General features: G+C 31.3%; 1 protein-coding gene, 1 long non-coding RNA gene and 1 other non-coding gene across 6 annotated transcripts; 1 reads left to right on the top strand and 2 right to left on the bottom strand.

Annotated features, from left to right (window-relative positions):
- Positions 1-150: 150 nt before the first annotated feature.
- On the bottom strand, positions 151-22,897 carry LOC121127259 (uncharacterized). 3 transcript variants are annotated; one of them, XR_011781741.1, is made up of 4 exons: positions 22,744-22,897; positions 3,317-3,648; positions 581-817; positions 151-526 (listed from the first exon to the last, which is right to left on the bottom strand). It is a non-coding gene; the product is annotated as an uncharacterized protein (transcript). The 3 variants fall into 3 exon arrangements; XR_011781743.1 differs by lacking the exon at positions 22,744-22,897 and adding an exon at positions 5,608-5,806; XR_011781745.1 differs by lacking the exon at positions 3,317-3,648 and having other exon boundaries at positions 22,744-22,883.
- On the bottom strand, positions 10,333-11,286 carry LOC139906308 (uncharacterized). Its single transcript, XR_011781747.1, has 3 exons — positions 10,827-11,286; positions 10,574-10,776; positions 10,333-10,515 (listed from the first exon to the last, which is right to left on the bottom strand). It is a non-coding gene; the product is annotated as an uncharacterized lncRNA (long non-coding RNA).
- Positions 15,813-19,136, top strand: LOC121127241 (uncharacterized). 2 transcript variants are annotated; one of them, XM_040722597.2, is made up of 3 exons: positions 16,123-16,197; positions 16,256-16,568; positions 16,732-19,136. In XM_040722597.2, exon 3 carries the CDS (start codon positions 16,876-16,878, stop codon positions 18,856-18,858), a length of 1,983 nt encoding a protein of 660 aa, XP_040578531.1. In that variant the 5' UTR covers positions 16,123-16,197; positions 16,256-16,568; positions 16,732-16,875; the 3' UTR covers positions 18,859-19,136. The 2 variants fall into 2 exon arrangements, with proteins under 2 accessions (XP_040578528.1, XP_040578531.1); XM_040722594.2 differs by lacking the exon at positions 16,256-16,568 and having other exon boundaries at positions 15,813-16,197.
- Positions 22,898-24,644: the final 1,747 nt, after the last annotated feature.

The raw sequence follows: 24,644 nt of genomic DNA on the forward strand, positions 1-24,644 counted from the left end.
ATTATAATATCATGTTATTCAAATATATCCAAACTTCATAGTTATTATTGAGAACTCTTGGATGATCTAATTTGCCGTAGAATATATTTATGCATACTCATCATTTTTGTAAATTGTTAACAAAAAAATTAAAACACCATTAAATATTAATCAATATTTATACAATTATTGCATTTTCCTTATCTCAAACCTACTGTAAATTTATCATTTAGCTAAAATTATTTATCTTATTTTTGGTTATAATTTTTACAATCGCTTTTTACAAGTTACAATTTGTACAAAAAATATTTACAAAATTCAAATTGAAAGAATGGTTTATTAATTGAAGGAGTCGTGAGTCGTCAAAGAGGACATTTCATGTCAACTTTTGGATTCCACGTTTCTTTCTTAATTCATATAATTGAAAATTTGCATCATGAAAGTTCTTTCTATTACTAATAGTTACACATATGGAGGTGAACAGTACTATGAGGAGACATCCAGCAATTAACATGAGTGACCTCCAATCATACAGAATGATTACTATCTAAACGAAAATCAAAATTTTGATAAAAATATAAAATAAATATAAATATCTTACTTCTTTAATAAAATCATATCGTAAAGCTTCCATGAAAGAATTGTAAATGTAGTTGGAAATGAGGCAGGGTTCACCTGTAGGACACATTGAATGCCTGAAGGGTCCACATGCAATGGATGGCTCAATATTTAATAATGTTGCTCCGACGGAAAATATAGTTATGATTAGGGAAATGACCATTAATAGCTTAATGAGGAACACTGGCTTAGGTACACTAAGAGGCGAAGGCTTACAAATCTAAGAACGAAAGAGAACATTTCAAAATTATGAGGAAGACCGAGAGTAAAGTAGACTCAGAGATAAAGTTATTTCATAGGTAGGGTTGTAAATCGTAAGCATTTTCGGCATGTAAAAAAAATAAACATGGTATTCCACACAATTTGAAGAATGTTTTGCAGGAGAGCAACTCAGAACGTCAGGATGCTTCATTAGATTAGATGAAAGCACTTTTAAGAGAGAGGAAACAAACAAAAATCCCACTCTGTACCTAGCAAGAACATAGACAAGAAATCAGGGAAGTCGGCAGGGTGGACCTGGTGGTCCTGTAGCCCCCCCCCCCCTCAAATATAAAAAAATAATAATTTTTCGTTTTTTTTTCAAAAAAATTAAGTTTTTGTGAATGGCAATAAATTTTTGATTTTTTTTTCAATACAATATTTATAATTTAAGATTAAATTTTTTTTTTGAAAAGCTGGGAATTTTTCAATTTTTTGGAAATAATTTAACAATTGAAATTTTTTTCCAAGAAATTTAATTTTTTAATTTTTATTCGAAAATATTAAATTTTTTGTGGATAGTCATGGATTTTTGAAATTTGTTTTCAAATACTACATTTTTTGTTAATAGGTGTGAACTTTTGAAATTTTTTGATTAAATTTAATATTTGAAATTTTTTGTTTAAATTTAATATTTCAATTTTTTTTCCAAAAAATATATAAATATATTCTTGCGGACGCCCCCTGGAAATCTTCCATTTTGAATCCTTGATTCTACTTTGAGTCCATCATTGACTTACCCTTAATTATAATAGATGAAAATAATACTAAAATCATAGAAGAGGCTCTGGGTTTTTGTAGTTGCGATCTGAATATATGTTTTATTTTACTTTCATGTTGATTTTTAGTTTCTTTTTTTAACATTGTTTTCATTTATTATCATAACAGGCTCGAGACATTCTGCGAGTTACTCTACGTTTTTAAGATCACAAAATTATTATGATAACAGTATATAAAAAAAAGACTGTTCATTTTGCCAACAACAACAACAAAACTAGCACGCTAAAAAACGCCTTGGATTTACTACCCACATTTAAAGATCAGACTCTCAAAAATTTATTATAAGACTCGTCTCAACTCGCTGATATTCGTTATGTTTAGTGATAAATTAAGCCTGCTGTGTGATAATGGCAAGCACCTAGGTGATACAACTGCTAATACTGAGGGGAAACGTGATTAAAGTTCCTTTTAATTGAATAATGTATGTTTAATTATTATATCCTTTACTTTTTCATTACAACATTGGTTCTACTCCTGTTCGTATATAAAAATCACATTTAGTTCATGGCCCACTCTACCAAATGGGTATACTTCAGTGTTTCATAAGTTTTTCACTTAAGTGTAGCCCATACTATAAGGCTATCAAATTATATAATTGAAACCAAATTATTTTAAGTGATTTTATCTTCTTTTTTTTTTTTGGGGGGGGTAATATATGATTTAAAAAATATTAATGGGAATAATCACCGAAACATAAGTTCCTAAAACTCTAACAAGAAAAATAATTAGAATTTTTTTTATAGGTTAATTCAATACAGTATATAATATTAATCATAGAGCCATAAGGATTTGTCCTATATAAATTAAATTACCCAAAAATGACTTCATCGAACATGAAATCAAATGGAGCTAAATTAATTTCAAATGAAATTTATTTATTCATATTAAAAAAATGAGAAAAACATAAGCTTAAACATAATTAATTTTTGTATAAGAATGAAATTTTTTGGGTGACGCTAAGCTATGCATTTTATTAAGCACGAAAATGTGTAATACATTAATTTGATCCCAGGGAGTGAGTCAAATCGGTGGTGTGCCTTCCTTTTTGTCTTTAATTGAAATGGTCAGGATTGCTGGATTGAACATACATCTCCCAAAAATTAATACTGCCCTCTTGAGATTGACAACCAAGGGTTGTAATGATAACAGAGAAACACCAATTGAAAAATTCATCTAATTTGTTGGGACTGGTTAGGGAAAATGGTTCTAGGAGACTATGTCGAAAGACACTTTGCCAATTGACAAAAAAAAAAAAAAAAAATACGAGTATTTGATGGTAATTCATGATCGTATTCTAAGTAATTATCTAATAAACTACACCAATGACATATCTTCATAACTGTAAGGTCAGAGGCAACCTTGGGATGGATGACTTGACCAGATACATAAGAGCTCCATCATATTCGATCTAAGTGATAGATATATTTGTATTGGCAGGCTTCCACAGGGGGTGGGCTGAAACTCGTGGCAAATGATTAAATATTTTATTTTTTTAAATTGGTGTAACATTCGGCTTTCGTCAAAGTGTCTATGCAGGCCCAAAAATGCATCACCTTACTCTATTTAAACACTTTTTGCCCTTATCACAGTACAGCTGTCGTTTTTAATAAACATATTTTATGGGTGAGTCTCATTTACTTAAATTTTTTAATCTCTGAGTATACTATATTATTCAGATTACTTTCAATACATAATATACTCCGATGTAGTATTCTATTACATTAAAAATCAATACAAGAAGAATACTCATTGGTGCATAATATAAAGCAAACCAACAAATAATTTGCGTGTCCATGATGTGCAAAATGTATGGATGTATATCAAACTTAGAGGATCCGTATTTGGACTTTGATAAAGCAAGATATGGTGGTAAATCCATGATGATAAATATAACTAAGGACATAATAAACTCCGTTATGGAAAGAGTATACAATTGCTGACCAATATAATTTTCCCAACACATTTTCTTTTCGCAGCGTCTAAATGTGTTGTTCACATTTGAACAGGCCTTCACTTAAAAATTAAGAATGAAATTGGTTATTTAATACATCATAATAGTATGGTGTTACAATAGGGATGTTAAGTAAATCAAACAAATAATATTCGGATATTGGTCGTTCTAAATTTATTCTATTTGATCTACGGAAAGATAATATTAATAAATAATTTAATATTGTGTTGGAATAATCTAATTTAAAAAAGTAAATAAAGCAGGGGCGTCCGCAGGATTATATTATGGGGTGGGGGGCTTGGTTTTTAAAGTAAAAAAAAAGAAAAAGGAAAAGCTTTTAGAAAAAAAAAAATTATAAACATACAGCTACTCTCAAAAAATTACAAAAATCCACAAATGTTAAAAAAAAAAAAAGATTTTTTCCCCCAAATTTTGTTAAAAACCACAGTTGTTCATTTCAAATTTCCATTTCTTTTTTAAGTATTACACTTTTTTGTAATGAGGATTTTTTTTTGGGGGGGGGGATACAACCCCTCCTGACAACCCCCTGCGGAGGCCTCTCTAGAAGTATATTTGATTAGTTTTCCAGCCCGTCATACTTTTTTTTCTATCTCGAAAGTTCAAATTTTATTATCACAAGCTTTTAATAATAAGGAAAATACAAGAGAAAGTTGCTGTGTGGCTTACACAATTATTAGAGATGGTTTTTGTAAGATTGGAGGAACTTTTGGGCCTTTTAATACTACTGAATTAAGACTTTTATTAATATTAGCTGCCTATTATATGATTTTAAGGGAGAAAATGAATTACTGCTATGCAGAAAATGCCCTGGTCCCTTTTAAATAGCATTAGTGCAGGGAAAATATTGTATTTGTGTTTAAATTCATATATGATTATTTTATTAAACATTTTTAAATCTATTTTCGCCAAAGATATGCGAGAATTCTTCTTTTAGAGGGAGATGTTAGCACACTCACAATTATAAAGTAATGGCAAAAAAAAAAAAAAAAAAAAAAAAGAGCACACGCAACGATCGATTTTCCTTTTTCAATAGCTAAACATAGTTTTTTCTTTACACGGATCCCTACTGTAATAAAGATCTGCTCTGGACTCATCCCTCAGATCAACCCCTCCCCCTATCCTGACATACTCCATACGAGACATACTCACAACCTCCTTGCATATTTATACTTTCCATCTACTTTCATGATCCTCCATAGTCATAATTATCAGAATATATCGAAAAAGTCGAGAACACTCTTCTTCTCCTTGAATAATATATTCTTCACGTCACTTTGCAAAGATATATTTTTATTATTAAAAGGTTACGAAAATTGCATTTCAACTTTCCGCTAATGCAATCTCCATTTTCAAGGCAGAAAGAAAAAGTATGACGTATGGGCAAACTTATACAATGAAACCTTCAAAAACATTGTTATTTAAAGCTTTCAAATTATTTTTCTTCCTAAAATAAGTAATTGAAAAATTGAAAAAATATTTTATAAAAAATGTCATTTCTATAATAAAAAAGGGCACCGCCACAGAGAAAAAAATACACAGAGACAAGAACGGGATTTTGATTCGGAGTTTTGCAACGTAAAGTTCAAGTAAATTAAAAATTCAAAAATCCATAGTTATGCATAAAAAATTTAATTTTTAGATCAAAAATTTCAGAAATAAAATTTCAAATATGAAATTTCTTGATCTGCTGTATAATTTGGTGGAATTATAAAAAAAAATCCATTAAAATAAAAAAAATCATTAATTTGTGTGGGATGGGGGGGGGCTACAGCCCCTCCAGGCAACCCCCTGGAGACACCCCTGGTAAAGTCATATACCGTTTATGTCAGCTTAAGTATTTGCTAAATCATTTTACCCTCTTAGTATTTCTTTCTCTATAGTCTTTGCTTCCATATGTAAATATTATTCGATTATTATCGATCAACAAAATTGTACATAGTCGGTTTTTGAACTTTTTATGTTCTCTGGATAGTTTAACATCTCTACTAGTTGCAAGTTACCTGGAAGCAGATTTATAAAGCTACTACAGTCCTCGTTACTGATTTTTCCAGTTTCAATGTCAATGCATCCTTTAAAGTACGAGCAATTAAAAGCACTATAGTAAGACCAATAAGTGATGAAGATCGCTCCATGACAAATGACAAAACTTCGTATAAGTTTTATTGTAAATTTTGTTCGTTTCTTAAACTTTTCAACGAAAACAAGACTAAAATGAAAATAGATGAGATCAAATAAGAAGTATATAATTTTGGGTCATTCTTATAATCAAATCGTCAAGACAATTTTGCACTTGACAACTCAAAAAACAGAAAAATGAATTCAATTTGATAAATATAAAGTTAGATAAACGATAGCAAAGGTCAATTGACTGTTGAATAAAACAGATTAAGAGTTGGCCGGTAAAAATCTAGATGTATTCCAAATTTAATCAAATTCGGAGTTGTTGATGCAGAATGATTTTGGGCGATTTGATGTGACCCATATGTTATATATACTTTAAGATATTACTTAGAGAAAATATGTGGAATTAAACGAGTGGCCACAATGATTGCAGATGAGGAAAGCATACAAATACCAAAGCAAGTAAGATTTATTTTGAACATATTATCCAAGTGCAGTGAATGGCATTTATAAGTATCAATCAATGGTGGTATAATGTCCTCAATCAAGATATTGATTAATGTAAAAAGAAGAAAGACAAAAATCAATATAAAAGTGTTGATCAAAATTCCCGTAAAAATTATGTAGCTCTTTGATTCAAAGGTTTTATGATAATTTGAGATGGACTGACGAAAAATACGGGATTTGATTTCTTTGTAGAATGTTTTTTTCATATCGTTCAATTTAGGAGCTGTTATCAAGTCTGAATGGTTCCATTGAGAGAAAATTATGCAGGAGAAATCATAGTCATTACCGTGATGAATCCATTGCTTAAAAAAACTACTGGAATTTTTCACCAAAGCAATTAAATTGAACAACAAAATAATACTCATAACTAATTACACAAAAGAAAGGATTTAGTAACTTATAATTTAATAAGGGTTTGGGGATAGTTGCAACACTTTTGGTTGTTGGCTTAATTCATGGGCTCTGTTTGTGGGGGTACAGGGGGCATGTAACCCCCAAAATACCCCTCTATTTATGTAGGAAATTAATTAATGCCCCTCTCAGTTTCAAAATCCTAATTGTGTCCCTGGCTCAATTCAGGCACGCCGAAATTTAATACAACATACCTACAGAAAGACCCATTAGTCTTATGTCTGCAACTCCAACTCAATATTTATCATAGAGGGCTGTATATTTTTTAATTCTCTTTGTTACATATGATCCATACAACTTCCGTTTTTGTTTGTTGTTAAGAAAAAAAGTTTCTAAGCCATGTTCTCTAACGACGACATCATGCACCCGAAGGGAGCCATCTTTTCGCCTCATTTGGAAGGGAAGAGGTGTAGCGCCATTACCAAGGCCCTAAAAGACCCAAGTCATTGGTCTACTTCACAATTAAGCAATACTAGAAGACCAGTAGTGTCGAGCTCCATGAGGACATCCAGGTTGATCGAAGCAAAGAGGTCAAAGATCAACAACAAAAAGAAGTGATTCATGGGAAAGATGGCTCATAAGACTGGTGTATCTCGAGTAACCATCCGTAAGAGGACCTGAGGATGAAGCTGTATCGTTTACAAAAGCGGCAGGTTCTCAGCGAGGCCACAATAGTAAAGAGGCTGACCCATGTGTAGGTATTTTTTTAAAAATTCCTTAACTATTGTACCCAAGTTTCAATCCCTTGGACTGATGAGAAGATCTTGTAAAAATATAAAAAAAAAATGTGTAAAAATATGTTTTTTATGTTATGTCTTATACATCCACGGTATAGTCCGGACCTGGAACCAGGTGATTAACACCTTTTTTTCTCTTTGGTGAATGATTTTGTTGGTGAAAAATTCGCCTCAAAAGAAGCTTGTGAAAATCGACTCTTCCAGTTTTTGCCAATAGGGACGAGGTGACTATGAATGAGGCATCATTAAATTACCTTAGAAATGGCAAAAGCTATAGAATACAACGGTGCAAATTTTTCCTAAATCGTATAATTCTTACTATGTCAAATAAAATATTGAAATTAAAGAAAAAATAATGGAATTCTTTTTACTAGACCTTACATTATAGATCAGAGAAATGCAGTCTCAAAAACCTATTCAAGGCTTTTCTCCAACTAATCAAAATTTTTGCACTGAATAATGCATATTAATGATGTGCAACTAGCAAAGCTCGTCAAATGGTACTCGAGTTTTATGAAGTAAACAAAAATAGACACCAAAGACTCACTCGGCTTGTGTAACTAAAAGGCAAGTATTTACTCAGAAATCTATAAAAACTCGTAACTCGTCCAAACCTAGCATTCTCCACTTTTCTTTTTCGAGCATATTACTCGTATAGCATGTAGTTTGTAAAAACTCATAGAATGACTTTATGTCTCTATTAATTTATGCTTTTTTTGTTATGTGGACATAACTATGTCATTCAGTATTCACTAATTAAAGGTATGTTGATTGTTGTGCAATGTGTACTCTTAGGCCCCGTTTTCAAAACGCTTTTAGTTTTCTTTTATTGAGATATAAGAGACAAATTGTGTTCCAATAATGTAGAACATAACTCCCAAAAGAAACCCTCAGTGTTACTCTCCATTTTCTATGAGGACACTCACACGTAACTACTCAATACTTATAATAATTAATATGACGTGTTCTCTCCTCAAGAATGAAAGAATAATCATAAGAATTTGAGGTTTTTTGTTAATATGATGGGAGAGTGCTTTAGTTTCTAGAGCACTCACTAACAAAAACATAAATACTAGTGCACTATTATTTCTTATATCAAAAAAATTTATGCATCACGGAGCACTATATAAAGTATACCCTGTATAGACATTCAACTCTATATGCACTTCTGCAATATTTCATTAATTGTTATTTCTTAGATCAAAATATGTTTATTATATATATTTGGGTGCACACTATGATTGTTTTTCAGACATTCGTTCAGATATACTTTACTTTATTTCTGAGAAGATTAAAAAAAGTTTTTTAAAAATTAATTTATCCTCTTTAAGAATGAAAAATTATTGAATAAAAACTAATATTCCCTATAATCATTATTCATAAATATGTATTCAAATTAAAAGATATCAGTGGCACTAAAAATATATTCGGTATAACACAAAAATTTATAAAAAAATGTTGAATTACTTTTATAACCACGATTCAAATAAGTTAAGCTAATTTTTAAGTTAATCTGTTAATCATTCACTACGGGGAAAAAATATAAATACCATTATTTTAATCATTCTGATGAGTTTGTTAGTGAAAAAAAAGGATTAGGGTGAGTAACTAGTATTGAAGCGAGTTACGACTTTTAGGGCTAGTAAACGAGTATAGCTCTTAATTTCTTGAAGGTTTTTCAGAAATTCAAAAATACTTGAGCAGCAATATTCGTCTACCTACATATCATTAATAAATATCAGGGACATCTGCAGGAGAATATATATATTTTTTGTTGGGGGGGGGATTTTTTTTTATTTAAATTAAATCCAATATTAAAGAAAAAAAATCCTTAATTTGGGGGAGGGGCCTACATCCCCTCTAGCTCACCCCCTGCAAACGGCCCTGAATATCCATATTAATAAAGAAGAATAAATAATTCGATGAAAATTGCGATACTTATTGCATCATAGCCGCGGGTTAATAGCTCAAATTTCTCCTCAATTATTAATTTTTAAATTTTCATCAAATTATATCAACTATTAGCAAAATCATCTCTTGTACAAATGACATAAATTAATGAAAAAAAAAAATTACTGAGCGTAATATTAAAAAAATATTGCTCCTTACAGTGTGTGAGATAAAATCGTGGAATTTTTATAACGAACAAATAGGCTAAACTTTTGAAAGAAAGAAAAGGAGTCCAACATTGAGGCTTTATCACAGACTTCTTTATTGATATATCTTACTATTTTTCAAAATAATTTCCTTTGGCTGCAACCATGCCTCCAATCTGGGCCTAAAGGTGCCGCATCACTTCTCGCTGAAGGCCTCGCATATGTCCGACAACTACTGCTCTATGGAGGCCTTGAGGTCATCGAAATTTTTGTGAGGAGTAGCACAGGCTCTCTTGTCGATTACATCTGAAATCGAGGGGGCGTCTGGAGAGGAGGGGGCCAAACTGACCATTATGCTTGGCCTTGGTTGCTGTTGAAAGCAGTTGCTGATGTCGTCGTACATAAAAGGCCTCCTCCAAATCCTTCACATACCATCTCACTGTCCAATCATTGACATTGAGAGTCTTGCTATGCTGCCTCATCGACTTGACTGGACATCTGGTGATCCTAGTGTCTACGTCCTCTATGATTCTGATTTTACTTCGTCTATCACTGCAAGGGGGCCTCTCAAGGCTCTGACTTAAAACCACCAAGCTTATATTCTTATAAACAAGATTCTGGGAGCACCCTATGCCCTTCATTACCTTTTCGCCTCCATGCTGACAATTGTTGATTTTTTTTTTTGTTTTTAAATTGTTTATTTACTTGAATAGCCCGTATATTTTTATAACACATTCCAGTATTTTAAAATATTCACTCTGACTTTAATCCAAATGGATTTAAAGTCAAGTCCACAATTTTATCTCGCACATTGTATATCAATCAATCGTAGCCTAAATTTTGTGGCCGTAACTTTTGGAGTAAAACAGAGAAAAAGGGGCTGTTGCAACTGTCCCCAGCCTCTCCCCTTCATATATAAATTTTGAACCTATAATGTAGGATAATGAAAAGTCATAGGAGATTGGGCCAATATCAATGACTAAAGAGGATTTGTAATATCCATAAAAAACCGGAGAATGTGATAGCCAATTTGTGCCTAAATGAATAAATGACATTGACTTAATATAATCTATTAACGTCTAGAGACTTAAAACCTTGAATGAAATCTTGAATAAATTTTGCAATGTTTTCCAAAAAGAGATTTTGATTTACGTCTGAAAAAAAGCTCCAAGAGTCTATGTAATCATGCAAATATAAGCGAGGGCAGCAAATATCTGCATCTTTCTCCAAAACCATATTTCCATTGAAAGATATACAAGTCATATTATAATCTAAATTTGGGTCATACTGAAGCCTACTAAAACGCAAAACTATTTTGACTACATATTTTAATTAAAAAAAAGTTACTTTGTTTGAAGTTGATGAGGCAGAAATAGTAGTGTAACTATTAGAAGAGAATTGATTGCATTAAGTCGAATTAACCAGGAATTGAATTCGAATACAGATGCCACTGAGTCACCAGCATGAATTCTGATTTTTTCGATGAAAAAGTATTTTTCAACCAATGTTTTCCCTTTTTTTACTCTTCTGTAGATCCACTTTTTTTGTAAGCCATACGTCTTTTCTTGCTCATAGGTGAGGCACTCACAAATATACTTTGAACATTTATATCCTCAGCCCAAGAGGATGAAGTTACATGGTTGGAAGAAGTGTTCATTGTTTTGAATGACAATGACTGCTGAGTGAAAAACTGTCACTCGTCCCAGAAGTATACCATATGTATTTCTTATCAATATTTCATTGTAGACATTGATAATAATGTGGAATTATATTTGAATTAATTAGCAAGGAATTGATAACAAAAATCGGCTTCTTAAAAGGTTACTAGGAAATGACCAATTTCGGATCTTTAATACGATTATGTGCTAAGGTCTTGTTCAGCCAATTTTAGAGATATGAAAGCTTATCTTATTTAACAAAAATAATAACTTTCTCACAATGGGACGGATAAAGGGTTTGTAGGTTTGTAGCTTGAAGGTATTGATGATTTAATCTAATAGTAGAAAAATAGAGATTTGAAAAAAACAACTTAGTGTTAACGTTAATGTAGGTGGGATTTTTATTATCAACTAACGATGTTATACTTCTCTTCCCCATATTAGTGTTTTGAACATTGATATCTTGGTCCTTATATATGATTACAGATCATTCACATTTACTAGTTCTTGCTGATACTACAGCTTCTCTTTTCTACCGTACTTTAAAAAATACTGTACGACGAAGGTGAACCATTTTAACGAGATCGTTGAAAGAACCGTGGAGGTGGTTGATGAATAGAGGAACTTGGTAAAACTTTGTCTAGATTCCTTCGAAAGAAAATACTCTGGCGGAATTTTGGTCAAGAGAGTCATTTCAAACCTAGGAGTTCGGGCTGTGTGATAATGTATTCAAACAAATAATTATCCAGTGGTTCCAAACCGAGGTAGACTATTTCAAATCAAGGAGTTTCCACGTGACTGCATACTACGTATGGTGGATGAAAGACAACAAGCGGGGGTATTGGATGTATTCTCCACTAGGTGGGAGAAAAGGAGTTAAATATTCCATCCTATAATCCCAATTAATTTTGAGTCTTTTTTTTTACTCTCTTTTTTGGAGGGAAAGTTGAGGGAGACAATGAAAATTATTATGTGAAACATTAAAATTACCAAATGACGAGACCTTCTTGTTTAAGAGAGTTTAGTGTTGACTTAAGATTATTTCAAATCACAATGAGCACAAAAAACCTATTTTCTCCAAACAGTTGAATGTATTTTTTAGAACACATTTGGGTCAGTTATTGGATCTACCTAAATACATCAATGTGATCAAAGGCTTGTATACATATACATACAAAACATAACTAAAAATTAAATCCTAATAAAAAGTTTATTAAATTGCAAAAATAATCCAAACTTTCCTACTTTCGACAAAAGCAACAAATTTAAGTTGATCACCTTATATGTTTGTGTCAAAATAAGTCACAAAGCCCATCTGGTATGGAAAATTTTCCTTGGGAAAGTTTATCGTGGGATCACTCGCCCATTTAAAAAAAAATAGTTCGTTAATATTTTTAGTTGTGAATCGGTTAAGGTTACAGAATTAAAAAAAGTAGGACCGCAGGCTCTTAAAAAACAATCTGTGCACCATTATTGATAAGGATGGGGGGAGGGTTCAAAAATCCAGAACTGTTCACAAAAAATTAATTTTTTTGGGAAAAAAATTTATAAAGTTAAATTTCGAATATAAAATATTTTTGAAAAAAAAAATCAAATATTAAATTTTTCGGAAAAAAATTTAAATTTTTTTAAAAATCCATAGCTATTCTCAAAAAAATAAACTTTGTTGAATTAAAAAAAAATCAAAAATTCAGGGCTGTTTAGAAAATACTGAAATTTTTTGGAAAAAAAATTTTAAACTTAAATTTTAAATATAAATATTTTTGCAATGAAATATCAAATAATAAATTTTTCAGGGGAAAATTTCAAAAACCCATAGCTATTCAGCGAAAATTATATTTTTTGGAAAAAAATTGAAAAATTAAATTAAATTTCATGTATCATATTTTTTGAGAAAAACTTTCAAATAATGCATTTTCCAGTCAGATTAAAAAATTCCTTAATTTGTGGGGGGCCAGCCTTACTCCTACGGATACCCCGTAATTACATTACATAATTAGGACAATTTTCTTAAATTGGGAACACTCTAGATATATGTACATATTTATTGCTATAAAAGAAGGAAGTATGCACCTAAAAATGTATAATAATTAATACGATAGTTTACATTATTAATTAATTATTGTTAAACGGTATATTTATGTAAAACCCTCAAATAGGGTTAATTAAGGAAAAAAAATATAGTCTATTAAGTTTATATGGACTGAAATAAATCAAATAGCAGTGTCCTATATCTAATAATTGTTTCTCCATGGACTCTTTGGTCAACTTGGCATACTATCTAAAAATGCAATCCTATAACGGGATAAGAGTTTAAATAGATCTTTAATGATTAATTATTATAATTTATTAATCATATCAAGAGCTCTATTACTTTACAATAATCATTGCCCTTTTATAAAAGCCGAATGTCCTTTTATCTATCTATTCCTCACTAATTTATTCAAATATAAGGGGATTGATATGTTAGCTTCGATATAGTTACTAATGATTAATTAATTATCTAGTGTAAATAGGAACATATCCTGACATCCCTTTTTATTATACAAATGAACAATTAATTATACTCATAGAACATTCTGAGATGTGTATCTGTAATAATAATTAATAAGCCACTCATAAAAAGATATGCTAATTACCATGTTCTTAGATCTCAATTCCTTCGTTTGACTTGATAAAGAATATGTCATGGGCAGGCTCGGAGATTGAGCTAAAAATGAGGGACGTTCATACTTTCCATTCATTTACAACTCCTGAGCGCCTGAACAGAAAATAAAATAAAACAATTAAAGCAAAAAATATTTTTTGCCTCAAGTCTAAAGCTAAAAGAATGTGGCAAAACAACGATCACGTGTTCATTTAATTAAACAACACCAACATTTCCTTTTTTTTGAAACTTTACAGATTTTCAAATGAAAATACGTCCTTGAAGGACCATTTTTTTTAATGTTTTATGGCTATTTTCTTGTTTATAATTATAAAATGTAAATAAAAAATATTCAGCGATCCTAACTTTCGTCATTTCGGTAAAATCTAATATACCTATATATATATATATAATTTATTATGCATTTTTAAAAAATTTACAAAAAAGATAGGCTTACTTCAGAGGGAGAAATTTTTCCTTTTCCAATTTTTTTTAAACGTAGTTTTTTCATCACGATCATATCAACTGTGAATAATACATTTCATGGATTTCCAAAATCCCTCCCCCCTTGTCGTAACGAGCCTGTTTTAAATCAAGCTGAGACAATTTTTAACAAAATTGAGAAATCCCGATCTCTTTTCTACAATAGGAGACTTAATTAATTCCGATTACAGAGTCAAGTCGATTTTACAATTATACCTTATAGTCAAACTTCCATTCCAAATACATGTCGTGTCAGTAAAAATTACGATTTTCACGTCTAATAACAAGTGTTTTAATTACAATATTTATCCATTTAATCGAATACGGATATTTACTATATATTTAACTATATCCATGAGTAATATGACAATATGGGGATTTGAAACTTTATAATGTTTCACGCAATATTTACATCCATTAGTAATTTTCGATAAAAAGTTAAAAATGAAATTTCATAATTATACTCACAGCACTCTGAATTGGGTTTTTGAAATTATTCATCCAATTTTGAAAAAAAAATATGATTCGCTCTTTATATTTTTTCACAAAAATAAAAGACTCTTTTGATAGATAATTTGGTTCATTTTCGATCTAATGATCTATTTTTATTTTTAATGATTCTTTTGGGTTCCTTTTCCTTGACTTAGTCGATATGTGCCCTATAAGGTTAAAAAAAATTACAACAATAAAAAAGGATTACATTTTTTCCTACTAAGATACTCCATGAGGGTTTGCCCCCCCTCTCCGTAATAACAGTTCTACTTTTCCCAAATTGTACTTAGATGCATGATAGAAAAACGCTATTTTGTAAAGATTGAAGACGATAAACTTGCTTAAGTGATGCATTTTACTTATAAAACGAACTAAGTATAATATACTTGGTTTATTGTAATAGACGATAGGGACCCCAGGGTCCTTAAGTTTATCGTATCGTTGAATAAAAACAGATTTAAAATAGTCAATAAACTGACTCCTCTGATATTAGAATCTTAAATCGTTTTAACTCTACTCTTGTATAGATATGCATAGTATCTTTGTATTTTCATACTTCAGTTCCGGATCTATAAAAAGGATCCCCAAAAATCATCATTTCAATACTTCTTTTCCTTAAGGTAAACCTACTGTGATTTTTGTATTTTTCAGTCATAACTCTCTTCGATTCTATATTTAGATTACGACCTGTGTGCTAAGAGACAGGTAATGATGGTTTGTTTTTGCCTCCAGGGAGGTTAAATTACAAATGAAAGTAAGTAAAATGGTCTATAAATTATGTACATAGTGTCAAAACTTGATCGTTAATTCATTAAAAATTTTAAACGAAAGTAGAAAATAAGTAAAATATTTCACTTTTTCATAACTCTTCACGCTAATTGAATAAATAAAAACATGTAGTTTCAAAAAACAACTACATCAATAATATTCATATACCTACTCATTAATGTGTGATCCATCATCAAGGTCATGAGCTTCAAGGACGCTCTTCCTTTTTTTTATGGTATGCAAAAGAATTGATGATGTCCTCTACTCTGCTAGCTGCAGTAGCAGTAAGAGGAAATAAATTGAGGGAGACAGAGAAGAAGGAGAACAAGAAAAAAAAAGGAAAGAGAGAGTCAAATAGCTTCTAGCTATCTAGAGGATATTCACACACTCCTTGGGGGTGGTAGAAGAACAGCTATATTGTACATAAGTATTCATAAAGTTTGTACAAGAAAATCATTTATAGAATGAGAGTTCACGTGATGGAAATAGGAAGAATGAGAATAAAGAAAAAGAAATTGAACGCTAGCTAGGCTAAGGTACAGCCATTAAACAATAATAATAATAACAACAATAATACAATACTAAGCCAGAGTGAGTGAGTGTGAGGAAGAAAAAAAGGACGATGTTATTACTCTAAAATAAATAAATCGTCAAAAAAGGTTTAAATAAAGTAAGTAGAAATATCAAATAATGTATTTTCTTCTTTTATCCCTTTTTTTCTGTGAAAGAATCCGAATCAATAATGAAACATGAGGACATGAGTTGAGACTTCCATTCTCTTGACTCGACTTGTTTGGAATTATGATTAATTATAGTATAGGCAAGGAAAAATGAGAGATCATAAATCAAGGGTCGCTAAATCAATAGCTCTACTCTTCAAGTGGCTTTCTATTATGAAAAGTTAAATCCTTGACGTGTTCCTGCTCCTCTTAGCACTAAAATTGTATCCGGGTTATTCCAAGAAATTTGACCTAAAAAGAAAAATGATACATCCTTACTTTTTTCATTGTTAAAATTCTTGCTTGACGGACAAAGCCTTAAGTAATATCTTATCTATATGAATCAGCAAAATAACTCATAACTATTGTTTACAATTTAGAACTAAATGCATTTCTCAGGCTTTCATTTACGGATTTACTAGATGAATAAATAATTAAACTAATAATAATGTTTCCTTATTCATATATTTTGTCTTATGTTTTAGAGGATGAGACATCCAAGAAGACCAGCCATTGTTCGGAAAGAAAATTTGATGGATCTCGTTTTCTTCTCTTGAGTCTTTCTTCTTGTTCTCCATATTCATTTTTTAACTCATCCATGATTTCAGTCGAGTTGCATTTTGAATAAAATGTTTTTTCCCTATGGACAAGAAGAAATTCATACCAATGTAAATATCTATAACAATAAAGAAAACAATATGAATCAAATTATTCGAACAAATGCATCATCTGCGGATACTAAGCCCTGGGTATGCTCAGTTTGCTCCAAGCGATTTGCTATGAAACGTGGACTCACGGTCCATGTTGACACAATCCACGAAAACTCCAAGAGATTCGAATGTCATCTCTGCTCTCGAGTCTTTAATCAAAAGGGTAATTTGAATAATCATATTAAAGTGAGTCATGAAGGGAGTAAAGACTATCAGTGTGAACTCTGTGACTGGAAATTTTCAGCCGTGGCTTTGTTAGATAAACATATGATATCAGTGCATAAGGTGGACTCCCATTTTGATTGTGACATCTGTGGCCAAATTTATGATAATCGAAAGCTTCTTCGAAAACATAAAGTGAGTTTTCACAAGGATTCTACAGGCAATCGAATGTATGAAGTGCGGAAAAGATTTTTTTGCGGTTTTTGCTCCATTGGATTTTCATTTAAAACATTTTTAGACAAACATATTGCAAGTGTACATTCTGGAAAACATTCCGAACATGTTTGTAAGGTTTGTGATAAGTCCTTTGAGGACAAAACTTCCCTTGAATCACACACTGCGACCAAACACAAACAAATCCATCTTCAACAGCAAGAGATCCATAAGCAAAGAGTATCTCTTCCTCAACAACAAATCCTCCTCACCATTCCTGAGACATCAAGTACCCAAATACTTCAGACGAATCAGGTCATTCCTCAATCCGTTCAAACCGGACAAAGCCAGCAAGGACAAGTACATATCCAACAGCAACCTCAACAACAAATTTTTTATCAAGCCTACAACGCTCAGTCACAATTATTAGGACAGCAACAGGCACAACAACAACAGACGTCACAACAGCCTCAAAGGTTTTTTGCAAATCAAAACGCAACTGGACAGATTCAAATTCAAGGAGATCAAACTCAGGCTATACAACCTCTTCAACTTCATCATTTTCAATATCAACCCCCTTTGGGCACCACCGCTCAACCCACATTACTCTATCAACCCGCCTCTACACAACAGCCTCATCAAATACAAATTCATTTACAACCCTTGACCTCTTTGATAGCTGGGTCCTCTCCCCCTCCTGCTCATCAACCAGTATTGCCAAGTGGAGCCACTGTGACAGCGACTCCACAGCCCGCTCATGGGTCAACTCCTCAATCAGTACATTCTCGAAATTTGCAATCTATTTCTGTTCCCTCAACTGTTCAACAACCATTAGCCAATCCCTTGGTGAGTTGTAGTAGTAGCAATAGCAACAACAGTATTGCCTCAACCCTTCATTCTATACAAGGAAACATTTCCCTTCAAAATTCGGATCAAACCGTACAACTTGTGCTTCAACAACCCGTTGCTGAGGTATGTGACCTCTGTAATTTACCCTGCTCTGATAAACAGGATCTTGTGAAACATAAGGCCTTATTTCATAATTTTAAATGTGAAATCTGCGACAATAAGTTCCCTAGCTTTGAGTCCCTCACCATTCACAAAATCAGTCATTTAACACCATGTCCCGTCTGTGAAGTTCGCTTCAAGGATAAATCTGAGCTTCTTCAGCATTTCATTGAAACTCATGAAGGGAAGGAACTCTGCAATATTTGCTATGTAGAAGTGTTTGATTCCAAGGAGAATCTAGCTGCTCATTTAGACTCACAACATGGGCCAGAGTTCAAGATTAAATGTGAAGAAACAACGAATAGCGTTAAAAACGAAGTGAAGGAACATAAAAAGTTTGTGAGCGTTGTTGATGAACTTGTGGTTCAACTACAAAAATACAAGGACAAATCCAGTCATAGGAAAAGAAAATCAAAGGACATGAATAGTAGTAGTAGTGTTGAGCAGGGATCTGAGAACAAGAGTCAACATCTTGGAAATGGTAATAACTTACAGCTAATGAATCATGGGCACTTATAAGCTCTACTAAAGAGAGAGAGACTTGACCGAAATAATACATACTACTAAAAATGAAAGACTGAATGGCTACTGTTCTTAACTATGTATTAAGTTATTCTTATCCCCTTTTCTTTTTCTTCATCATTCTCCATGTCTTTGTTTTTTCCTAAATGATGAGGGTCCTGTCTATGCATATTTGCCTTTTTAACTTATACTTGCTAGTTGATTATATATTTTATAATTCATAGTTCCATGTCTTCTTAGAAGAAATAAAAGTAACTATGTTACTCATTACTTAATTATCCTATTATGTATGCACATTTTCCCACTGAATGCCATTTTGACGATTTCCTTAGTATCTTTTGGATGTATGTACATCCAAAAGATAGGGCCTTTTAAATCATCAGGAAGCTTTAATCCATTTGAATAGTTGTTTGTTTAAGGAGTGCCAATAAATATTCCTGGGAATTAGTAATATTTATACACATACATAAAAAACACAAAACCAAATTGTTCCTTGCAACACCCATCTACATAAATACTCATCACATATTTTGATGTGCCAAAAACAAAACTTATTCATGAGTTACATTTATATGTATGTTCATAGATCAACTCTGGGATAAACATATGATCAAACATATTTAAAGTGTATGAAATAGGATCAGGGTCAATCGATTTCGTCTCTTATATTTTTGAGTATCGCATATGTAATAGTTATATACTTATGTTATTTATATATTTTTAGTGGGTATCACGTGACGTCGGGACAATATAACTAAAAAAATACTTTAGTTAGGAGCTAATTATGAAAGATTTATAGAAAGAAATGTAAATTCTAAGATTATTTTTATAGCAGGACGGATAAAACTTCTTAACCAGTCTATAAATACAAAGACTAAAGACTCGTACGTCACGTCTCAATGCCCAAATATAACAATATTTACAACCAAATATGAAGCATAATTATATCCTTTTTTGTGCATAAAACGTATTTCTAAGGAAATTTTTAATCATATTACTGCTCTTCCTTAAAATTATATTCTTACAGGAAATATTCGTATAACACAGTTTTTGCGCAAAGAAATGCATGCTGTATGAAATCTGAGTTATACGGATATTATTTTAATACTAAAACCTGTATAAAAAGTATTTTTTATCGCTCAATGTGTACAATGTGTTAAACCAATTTTCATAATTTTAACAATATTATATTTGAAAATTGGATATAGCCGCTTAATGTATTTAATAACAAATGACCGTTTGACCACTATTTCTTACTTAGTTGTACAACCAAATATTCAAACGGGATCTAACAGCTGTAGCGACGCAATCATAAGGACCATTGCCCGCCATTTATGATGATTTTTGTAGATATCGCAAAGAAAGATGTTTATTTTGTCAAAAAAAGTTTTGTCATAATATTGGGATTAAAAAAAAAAAAGTTAATTATTAAATTTGCCATATTAAAAAACAAAAGATTCATTTTTAAATTATCAAAAGTGCAATCAGCCCTTCTCCAAATAAATATTACGGACGTCTCTGATGACGTCACCATTATATAATTTGGCCACTCCACTTGCAAATATATTTTGAGGCTGGTGTCTAACGCCCATTTGTTTTGTTAAGTGTATCACTGCACTAAGCTGCCATATCCAGTTTTTGAATTTAGTATTGTTAAAAAAATCAAATAATTTCTAGGGGTGTACTGATGCATCGGAATTGTCCTTTTTTGAAGTATCAGAATCTGCTCAATACTGCTGATTTAATCGATGTCTATATATATAATTATTTTTATAGATAATATGACTTATTTGAGCTCTTTTTTGGAGACAAATTACTGGTACAAATCAATAAAATAGCATGACTAGACGACGTCTTTCAGACAAAAAAAAGAAAGGAAGAGGGAGAGTAGATAGAAGGGTTATACAAATTTGCATGTTAGTAACAGGAAATGTACTTTAAAGTAACAATTAAGAAATAACCACATCTTTAGTGCCCCAACAATTGAATTGTATCCTGAGTCGTTCAAAATGTCCGTAACGGTTGAAGTTGGGTTGAGCAGTTTACTCGAAAAACCATTAACTAACTTTTTCATACATATTTCTTTTTTTATGTTTGCTGAATAATATTGTTTATAACCGAACTGAAGTCGAGTACATATTTTCTGAGTCAAATTTGAGTCATCTGTATCCGTCCCAGTTTCATTAAAAAACGACAGGAGTCTGTACTCCGCCACTGGTTCATACATATTTCAATTCCTTGGTCAAGCATATAAAACTCATTTAGGAGCCGGAGATAGTTCAAGACCATTAGATCTCGTGTGGGTGGAACCAGTAAAATAATAAAAAAATAGCTTATTGCCAGTGTCGCATGTACTTTTTTTCATCAGTGAGGCAGTTAAAATTAGAGCAGAACCCGAAGAATGAGAAGGCTGACTTTAAATATTTAACAAAGGAGGCGTGAATTTTCCTTATACAAGCCACGGAATTCTAGACACATGGAAGACTCTCAGTTTTTCCCCGTTGCAGGATGGGTATAATATTTTATTTTATTACTAGAATTATCTAGAATTCTGTGTATGACCCAACCAGAAATCAATTAAGGAGAATAATTAACTTTTTAAAATTTAAGTTTATTAACAACTATTTAGGATTGATAAATTTATGTATCTATTTCCTACTCGTAATTTATAAAAAGTTAAACAATAAAAAAAGTAAATAATTTTGTTATTTGTTTATTAAATTTATTTATACATACTGAGGAATCAGTATCGGAATCGTCCACAAAGATGGTATAGAATTTGGCCAAGAATTTGTTATTAGTATATCCATAATAAATTCCATAATCTCATATCTAATATTAAGATAGGAATTATAAAGGAAAAAATAATTAGTCGGAGTAATAACAATGTTTGGGGTTAATAAAACTTTTAAAAATTGCAGTTATTCAACATACAGTTTTGTGTCTAAGAATCATATCAAATACGTATAAAATAGGGAAGAGAGGTAGGTTCTCCCTCCGAAAAAATTGCACTCTCCAATTCTGTAAATAGTAAACCACTATGTTGTAAAACTTTTGATTGTAATCCAGAAAATTATTTTCCTACATATTTGAAAATTGACACATTTTTATGTCTTTTTATAATTTAATAATTGGCATAACACCACCGTTATGAAAGGAGTACAAGCACTATACTATGAAGGGAGTTGGAATAGTTCAAAATCCTGCGTTAGAATGCAAAATCCGTATTGCCTGAAACTGTTTTATGTTGGGGCTCCCTGTACCTATGAATGATCTATGTTTGATACATTATTTTATGAAAAGAAATTGCATAAGAATCCACAATTAAAAATACGACCATATCGTTTTTATTTATAATTTATATGTAAGAAACTTCCTAATTGAGGAATATTTGTGTGGCCTTAGTATCATGACGTCATTTAATTGTGCTCTCAAGTTTTTAAATAAATTTTGATAAATGACGCATGAGATTTTTTTTTCTCCCTCAGCTTAAACATGAAACTACACCAATTGTGCCTTATTTTGAGGCCATTATTTAGGGAATGAGTGGTTTCTTTTTGAAACACTGGTGTTCTAAATTATGTATTTAGAACTGTTTATCTGATTGATGATGCGTAAAGGTCGGTTCACTGAAGAGTAGAAATAAGTTTTTGCTTCTCCTGTTTTTGCGTACGATTTTTTCATGACCGATTTTCGTGTATATTTAACGCAACCTTTTAATTTATATTAAATAAAATGATGGGAGGGGGGGAATGAACAGAAAAAAGGAATACTTTATAAGAAGAAGTTAAAGCACAACTCTCCCTTCTTCTGAGAGTTGCGCCATCACTTCTTTTTGACGTTTCTCCAAGTCTTACTAATCTATAAAGTTTAAAAACTTACCTTTGGCATTATATTTAGTTAAATATCGCTCAAGAAATATAGAGTAACCACAAACTTTTACTTTTTAAATTTATGTAGTATTAATAACCAAGACTCGTCCCTAAGACGTCACCATAAATAGAAAGAGAAAGATTTATTTAATAAATCTGCTGTGCTTGCCCAGCCATTTTCTAGGCTCCTAACCTTGTTTTTGTAACATTGGCTACCATATGTTTTTGTTTTTCTTCGTCAAATTTTTCCTTTCCGTTTTGATAGTCAAGGTTGAGAGTGAATAAAAAAGCCGACCTTAAGAAATGCAATGTGTATCATAATTCATAATAGCTTGAGATTGATTGGAATGACTGAATCTCACGCCAATTGAGTGAGACTTAAGAGCCCTCTGTTTGCATTAATTTAAGCTGATATGTGCTGTGATCACATGTGAGCATATGTTATAATAATTGCTCATATAAACGTAATAATTAATATAGTTCAGCACAGAACGAATGTGTTTTTTTTTAAATAAGTTCCCCATTGTTATTGTAGCTTTGCGTTTCATGTACATACATTATAATTTACAAGCTACTTTTACTCCCTTTCTCTCTCAATGGACATTTGAAATGAATAAATTATAAGTCAATCCATTAAGTAACAAAGGTTTTTATAGTATAATGATAAATAATTGATTACAACAGTTTAATTACTATATCTGCCCATTTCACCGGTAGATTCTGATCACATAGATTATGACGTTTTATGTGAGCAAAAATATTGTTTGTTCAAAATAATTGGCGTACCACATATAATTATCTACATTGGGACTTATATTAATTATTCTAAGTATTTTAAGTTAGCAAACGCTCTAACTCAACTATGACGAGTAGGATATTAATGATTAATTATTTAATAGCTGACATACTCTGCCTTATATTTTTGTTTTAACACTATCTAATATTTGTGTCTTTTTGCTTTAAAGATATCTTCAACAGTAAAAATCTTATAATATCCTCTTTTGCGCTATAATAATAAAACCTGTGCTTCCTTGATCAGGGTAAACTGGAGATCCTATAAGCATATGCATATAATGAATCTTTTTGTAGATTCTAATGCCCCTGGGTCACAATTAGCGGCAAAATATATTTTATTGAAAAAGTAATCAATTTTTTCAAGGAAAAATAAGTTTGAAAAATTTCAAGGAGCTATTGTTCATGCACATACTTGATTTGAGTCCTTAAATGTCCTCAAAATGGGGCAAAAAGTTTGAATATAGAGGTTTATTTTGTTGTAAGCTTTAAGTACATTTTTAAAATCCGAACGATTTCTGGTACCTTATAGAGAATATATAGAGTGACAAAGTCTTTATTGAGGAGGTTCTTATCGACTCGAGATGGTGTCAGTTGTTGTTTGGGGTATTATAACTATAATAATCTGTTAATAAAAATTATCTTTAATTTTAGTTATTCGGTACTTTATTTCATACGAAATTAACTCACGAAACTTTTTTGACACAACAGGAAGAATTAACGAGTGCCCGCATATTGTAGAACTACGTATTATTTGTTGTAGTAAATATAATAAAAATACTGTTTGACATTGAGCAGAAAACGAAAAATAATGCGTACATATAAATGGGATACATACAATAATGGATTTTCAAATATTTATATTAATGTGTATTCAATTGCAATAGATACGAGGCATTTCCTTCCTTTTCAGCGCACTCTTTTAAGCCAAACGAAGTATCGTGGCTATAATTAGTAACTTTATGACATGTATAAATATTAAATAATGTTCAGGAGTTTTACGCTAGAGTTGAATAGAAAAACTCTCCTTAATAGGGGGTTCTGATTGCTATGAATACGTTGGCATATAGCTGAATTAAAGTGACATACAGGTATATGAATTTTCAACCTTTAATGTTT

Source organism: Lepeophtheirus salmonis, chromosome 1 (genome assembly GCF_016086655.4).
Source record: "Lepeophtheirus salmonis chromosome 1, UVic_Lsal_1.4, whole genome shotgun sequence".
NCBI classification, from domain to species: domain Eukaryota; kingdom Metazoa; phylum Arthropoda; class Copepoda; order Siphonostomatoida; family Caligidae; genus Lepeophtheirus; species Lepeophtheirus salmonis.

What these genes read in the sequence shown, in the direction of transcription:
- LOC121127241 (XM_040722594.2), top strand. Translation starts at nt 16,876, where the DNA reads ATGTTTTTTCCCTATGGACAAGAAGAAATTCATACCAATGTAAATATC.